The 7500-nt window shown below is 38.7% G+C and overlaps 1 protein-coding gene across 2 annotated transcripts in view; it reads left to right on the forward strand.

Moving 5' to 3' along the window:
* The window catches only part of tfap2e (transcription factor AP-2 epsilon), a 16918-nt gene extending 9475 nt beyond the window's left edge, over positions 1-7443 (forward strand). For both annotated transcript variants that reach the window (XM_017703083.2, XM_017703084.2), the window contains exons 4-7: positions 2236-2467; positions 4510-4628; positions 4789-4927; positions 6068-7443. In XM_017703083.2, coding sequence (XP_017558572.1) covers positions 2236-2467; positions 4510-4628; positions 4789-4927; positions 6068-6329 — 752 coding nt within the window. In that variant the 3' untranslated portion in view covers positions 6330-7443. The remainder of the gene's footprint in view (positions 1-2235; positions 2468-4509; positions 4629-4788; positions 4928-6067) is intronic.
* Positions 7444-7500: the final 57 nt, after the last annotated feature.

Genomic DNA, 7500 nt, shown 5'->3' on the forward strand with positions numbered 1-7500 from the left:
ACACATTCTCCATGAATCAGAAACATTTCGCCAAGCACAGCCATTTTAGCATCAAATGTTCTATACAGGACTGATGGTTTTAAAAAGAACCATTGTGTTTCCTTAGAACTCTTGAGGAACCATCTTTTTAAGAGTGTACAATAGTTCACGCTTTCCATCATGTTAGTGGCATTTGGTCCCTAAAATTGTTCAATACATGCCAAACACACACACACACACATGCACACACGCACAAGAAAGCGAAAGATTGGGAGCATCGCTGGTTTCTGAATGCAGAGCCTCTGAGCCTCTTCAGTCAAGCAAACGGAATTGTTGTGGAAAATCCAGCCCACACAGCCGTGAACACGGAACTGTGGGATTAGGCAGCTACATGCACTAATCTACTGAACCCAAATTAAGGGTTTAAAGGATGATGTAACAAAGATGCTCCAGCTCAAATTAAAAGCCAATGGGGCTCACTTCTTCACATCAGCACTAATCATTATTAGAGGCTGAATGGAGGTTAAGTGTTTTGAGTCTTAATCATTTTTGAGAGGAAAATCTTGCCTTGGAGAGCTTTATTTTACATCCTGTCAGATATGTTTATGTATAACGCTGTGCAAAAGTCAGAGTGCAAAAGTCACCAAAGAGAATTACATTAAAATGCTGTTTATCTGGGCACTATGTGTTAATTTGCTCAGAAAACACTGATAGAGGAGTAAATATAAATAATGTTAATTCAGTGAGCTGTAATAGGACATGTCCAAAGCTCTCCTCCTGGCAGCCCAGTATTATTGTTTGGCTAATCAGTACTTCTTTAAGTTAAATCGGTGATGTCTGGGGGCTTGAGAAGAAATCAGAAACCAAAATGTTCTTTAAAATAGATTAAAATGGAAAAAAAAGACATTCTGGTTACTGTACTGTATTTGTGTTTACTTTCATTCATTATTATATATGGTGTTTTTAGAAGCATATACATGATTTTGGCCAAGATAAATGGATTTAAATAATGTGCTTAGGTGAATAATAATAATAATAATAATAACAATAATAATAATAATAATAATAATAATAATAATGTTATTGTTATTATATTATTATTATTAAATTATTATTATTATTATTATGCATTTTTCCCTCAGAAAAAATTATATTAGAATAAATACAAATAACATTTATGCAAAGTAATGCAGTGAGTTTACACACGTTAATGTATTAACTATTTACAATCCTCAGCTCATGGCAGTCCAGTATTAACTATAGTCATCATCCAATACCTAGTTTAATAATAAATTAAATTAGCTGGGCTGCTGATTTAAACACATTCATGTGAGTGAATGTGGGCTTCAGAGACAAATCTGGAGCCAAACCTGTGTTCTTCTAACCAGCTCAAAACATCTAAGCTACCTTTTTGAAAACACAACATCCTGTTATGTTATGTGATGTTTTTGCAGGCAAAATACACACTAACTGTCGAGATAAATGGCTTTAAACAATATGCTTAGGGGCCTAAGACTGCACGGTACTGTACATAGAGCTGTGTGCAAAAGTTTGGGCACTCCTTGTGTTGTTGATCTGTGAAAAGTTATACATACACTACAGGGAACACACTTCTGCACAGTTACTGTTTATTTGTTTCATTTTATATATTGGGGAATAAACATGGTGTGGCCTGTGAACAAATTATAATGCCCATTTTTTATGTTTAATTTTTTTAACATGTTAAAATAAACAGAACTTGAGCAGTAAAATTTGTTCACAAATTCCATATTTAAGTAAATTTGCTCCCTGTAGAGGATGGATAATTTCACTTAGAAAACCAATGAAAGATCATTTGACTTGGGGCGTTCAAACGTCTGTACATGACTGTACATGTGTGTTCCTGCTATTTTTCACAAGGTGAAAATGAAGGGAACGAAAGCAGTGAGTGAATGTTAAGAGAAGAGTAACAAACAGTTTCCTGGTGGAGCTGCAACACCTGGTGTGAGAATGGAAGGGTAGAAAAATTAACCAATAAGATCAACACGAACAATCAGGGTTGAACTGTTGTCAGCCCAGGAGAGTCTGGTGATGCAGCGTCGCACTAAACCACACTGTTTCCTTCACTAGCACACAAGTTGCCCTACTTTTCATTGCCTCCTTTTGCATTTTTCATAAAAGGATCAGAATAACTGCGAGAAGCAGAGCTCTTCTGCCTAGCGTGAGCCTAACATGTGCGCCTCACTCCTTTTTCTCTCCTCCTCTTCCTCTCTGCAGTTCCTGTCCCCTCTAAGCTGAATGGCTCTGCTCTATCCGTCCTGTCACTGGGTAAAGATGGCCTGGGCCTGGGTGGAATTTCTAACCCCGGTGAAGTTTTCTGCTCCGTTCCTGGACGCCTGTCTCTCCTCAGCTCCACCTCCAAGTATAAGGTGACAGTGGGAGAGGTCCAGAGGAGGCTGAGCCCACCTGAGTGCCTCAACGCCTCACTGTTAGGAGGAGTCCTGCGGAGGTGAGTGGAGAGAGGAGGTACAGACTGAATCTTCAATCCCCCCCCCCCCCATTTAAATCAGACAATCGACCTTAATGAAACTACATACTGTATAATATGTGTACCAGAAAAGGTTCAGATCTAAGGTTGTCCACTTTGGTGACCTGGACAAGCAGGTGTGTCCCCACCAAATACAAATCCAAGAAAGCAGATAGTCACTAATATCTAGAAATATTCCAGTGAGGAGAAGAAACGAGATACTGACTCAGTGCCATGGAAATTAGTGTAATATTTTTATTAAACAGCATTTGGTTGAATATGTGTTATCCTGTATATATTAGCATGGTGGTATAAACCAGAGGTCACACTGAGGAAATGAAGGTCACTTTGTCTCTGTCAGTGCCACTTTTTTCGATGTATACATACAAATGTGGTTTGTATGGTTTGTGTCCGTCATGGCAGTAGTAGAAATGTAACTTATGAAGACATCACTGATGATATTGCTTCAAAAAAAAAGAAAAAAGAACAAGATAGCAAAGTCTGTGCACATACCTCAATCTCAGATTGTGTCTGTGTTTATTTTATTTATGTGGGCCGTTTATTTGAAGTTTCTGCTTCTCCTAACAAGCCATGGGCCCACCAGCAGGCTGGAAGTTCTATTACTCACTTTGAACTGCTCCATTAATTTGCTCTGAATTTCCTGTACTGAATAATAAGCTTTTGTATGAATTAAACCTGAAATGTAAAGGGGCTAAATTTCTTTATGTTGTTTATTTATTTATTTTACTCGCATAAAAAACTATTAGGAGTTTGATGCATTATGTAAGAACTTTTAAAGTTTCAAAGTGTATTGTTCACTTATAGTCCATATATGGAAACTAGGCAGCAAAAACAGGCTTCATAAATTTTTGTGATGTCATAAAAACAAGCATCTATATACAAATATCTCAGCCTATTCAGTCTACAGCAGTTTAGCCCCATCCATTACAGTTTTAGGCAGTGCTTCAGTCTTTACTGCTTTTTAAATAAGGTACAATATTTGGCGGCAAAATATATATATTATATATATATATATACACACACACACACACACACATATCACAATTACATAATGAGCACAATTTAATGAAGCACTGATTGGTCAAACCAGGAGCTGCTTCTTAATTACATATAATACTGGGCTTCCTCAAGGTGAGGTTTGGAAATGGTTAAACAAACAAACTAACATCCATAAAATCACTATTTATTATTTACATGATTTTATATATATATATATATATATATATATATATATATATATATATATATATATATATACATTTTGTTTATGCAAATATTAACACTGTTCGCAGCAAATAAACACAAACTACACAAATAAATAGATTTTGAAAATGTGTCTTGGGTGCCTAAGACTTTTACACAGTACTGTACATACAAGAAAAATGTATAATGTGGGCTCTTTAATTCTTTTTCTCTTCTGCCCCTCCAAGTAAGATGTCACTTAGAGTCCTGAAAAGTGCCCAAAATGATGTAAATTTGTAACTGATGAAGCACCTTTTGTTGCAAAGCCGATTCATAGTTCCTACAGGGCAGAGGGTGTATTTTTCACATCACCTGTAAAAATAATTACTAATCCATTTGGTGTATTATTTATTTTGACTTATGAATAAAACTGTTTTAGAAATGTCAGTAAATTAGTATCACTATCTTAAATTTAGCAGTACTGATTTTATAAACACCTTTCTGACTTCACTAACATGCCTCTCACACTGCAGGCTTGTGCAGCTCATTAGAAGTTTAGCCCTTAAAGTTTGACTTTTTTCCTGATTTATGTTTTGTACAAATGTAGTTCTGTCAGACAGGCTAAGGTCAACTGCCTGATTTAAAGGGAGAAAATGATTCTGATTGAGGGTTCCTAACTTTAAGGCACACAGTAGGAATATGGAAATAACTGATCCTGGAAGAAAAAGGATAAAACAGATAGAAGTGAATTGCTGGGAGTGAGTAATGAAAGAGTGAGAGAGAGAGTGCGGTGTTAATCCTCGCTCTGTCTGCTCCCTCAGAGCCAAGTCAAAGAATGGCGGCCGCTGCCTCCGTGAACGTCTGGAGAAGATCGGCTTGAACCTGCCCGCCGGCCGCCGCAAAGCAGCTAATGTCACACTCCTCACGGCACTGGTGGAAGGTACACACACACACACACACACACACACACACACACACACAGAAAGAGATGTGACAGACAGAACGAAATATGACAATTTTAACCTGAACTGAAATTATTAAACTTTAATCTGTCCCAGCTTTTTTAAACTCAAAACTGCTCTTTTTCTTCTCTCTTTAAGGTGAAGCGGTGCACTTGGCGCGGGACTTTGGCTATGTGTGTGAGACAGAGTTCCCAGCCAGAGCCACAGCAGAGTACTTATGCAGGCAGAGCGATCCCGAGCAGCTGCCCACACGGCGGAGCATGCTGCTGGCCACCAAGTGAGTCCCTCCTACATCCAAATCCAGTCTTTGCAGTGATGGTTCAGCCAAAAATCTAAGTTACTTATTTGTCCCCGTAACCCAAATGTAGTCGATCACCCAAGACGTGTTTAGTGCCCACAGTTTACTCTTTAGTTTTGTACCAGAGCTAAGAAGCTAATGTAGCCAACAAGAAGTAACCAGTATCTACCAGGAGAATGTTGAACTAAGCCATCAAACACTTGCCTCAAACCTGATTGATTTGTTAAGTAATCTCAAATAGACTTGCTACTGTGGTTTCTGACACTGTATGATGCACTGTTATCGTTATAAAAGGACAAATGTACGTAGCGTATCTAAAAGCAGTAGTAGCGCTCGTGTTGAAGCTTGAATTTTGTCCATATACAATCATATACTAAAGTTTTCAACAACCCTGGTCAAATGTTTTGTTCTGAAATGCCCATCCTCTGCAGGCAACTTAAATATGACATTGTTAAAGTTTATTTCCCACGCAATTTCTTTTTATTTGTGGAGTTTTCCATGTTGGAAAAAAACGAAAATAATAACGTATCATAACTTTTACACAGACCATATTTTATGCTTGATTTTTTCCCCATTATGTAAACCATTGAGAAAATAAACAGTATTTATGCAATAAAATGTGCAGAAGTGTTCCTGTAGAGGAAGTGTTAACTCATTTTCAAATAAATATAGTTTTACTAGGCGTGCTCAAACTTTTGCACTTGTCTGTATATAAGTCGTACAGTGGAAAAACAGCATTAGACAGTCTATTTGTGGTTATATAACAACTTGGCACAGTTTGAGGCAGGTGCATGATGATATCAGCATGCAGTTTGTACTGTGCTACCTGGTGGTCACCACTGTAGCAAAGTTTGTACCCCAAACATGTCTTGGTAGGTTGGCTACCTTTGTGACAAGGGGGAAACAATTTAAGCCAAATGATCCAGTGTTCCTAAGGCAAACAGTAGGAATGGTAAAAATACAAAAGATCAACTGAAATATAATAGAAAATAAAAAGAAAACAGAAATTGTTATGCAACTGTTTACTCACTGAGTGACATTGCAGCAATTCCATCAATGAGCCACGCTCTGTGCTCCAGCCTTGCTAACCCTTCTCTCTCTCTACACTCACCCCTTCAGGGAGATCTGTAAGGAGTTTGTTGACCTGATGTCCCAGGACAGGTCGCCGCTGGGGGCCAGTCGGCCCACGCCATGCCTGGAGCCCGGGGTGCAGGGCAGCCTGACCCACTTCAGCCTCCTGACCCACGGCTTTGGCACGCCGGCCATCTGCGCCGCCCTCTCGGCCTTCCAGAGCTACTTGCTGGAGGCTGTCAAACTCCTGGACAAAGGCGAGGGAGGTGGCAAGGGCCATCAGGAGAAGGAGCTCAAACACCGTAAATGAGATGGACAAACAGAAAGACTGACAGACTGAAACTAAACTGTTCCCCAGCCTTTAGGAGAGTGCGAGTGTATTTATGTATGTGTGTGTACGTATGTGTGTGTACGTATGTGTGTGTGCAAGTCTGGCTCAGAAGCAGCTGGGTTCAATCCGCTGCATCACAGGAGTACGTGCCTGCAGGATGCGCTTTCCTCTGGACACAGAGATGACCACTGCTCCTCTTTTGCCCTGAGCAGGATCCACTACTGCCCACTCAACACACATTGGCCAACCAGGGGAAAATTTCCCAAAGCAACTAACAACTGTTATATTTGCTGGTGTTCCATTCCTGGATAATCTCAGTTATAACAACTTAATAACTGCATAAAATCTCAGTAATATCTCCAAGTGATAATAACTTTCTCAAAAATAGATTTTGCATTGTTTTCCAAGTAGTTATTGAATAATGAGTCTTAGGCTGTGGATGTAGAAAGGAGCTTAACCCCTAAATTCCTAAAATGATGAAAATAAAGGTTCGACGAGGGCTTCTTTGGAGAGAAGAACCATAAAGAACATTTCGATATTTTAATATTTCTAAAGAACCATTTTTGTAAATGAGGTTGTGAAGTTTGTTTGTACCATACGTCAAAGCCAAGAACAGATTTAGGAGCCATAGATGTTGGATTATTTTACAGGTTTCATTTTATGTAACTACTATTATTCAGTAACTACTATAAACTACTTTATAAACTCTGCAGTTATGAGAATGAGGAATGAAATCTGGACAGACTGTGGGTCATTACAGTTAAACCAATAGGAGAAGAAACAAGTAATGTTCTCACTAGACTGTCCCCACTTTGGGCTCAAGTGGTCTGTTATTACTCAGAAATCTTGCTTTTCTGGCACAGCCCCAAGACCAGAAGCCACGTGCCCTCGCCCTGTGTTTACTACAGAACTGTGAAAGGCAGCTAAAGATAATGCACACCACTTGGAGAGAGAGACAAGTAGTAAAAAAAACAAAACGAATATTGTCCTTTTGTACTCCCTGCTGTATGTTTATTATTGTTATTACTGTCCTTATTATTGTTGTATTTCAAGGTAAATGTAATATATTATTAAAAATAACGGATGGCATCTGCCTAATACCTCGTTCATTAAAGCCAAATCTATCACTGACTTTTATTTTACAACGCTT

Source organism: Pygocentrus nattereri, chromosome 27 (genome assembly GCF_015220715.1).
Source record: "Pygocentrus nattereri isolate fPygNat1 chromosome 27, fPygNat1.pri, whole genome shotgun sequence".
Taxonomy (NCBI): Eukaryota; Metazoa; Chordata; class Actinopteri; order Characiformes; family Serrasalmidae; genus Pygocentrus; species Pygocentrus nattereri.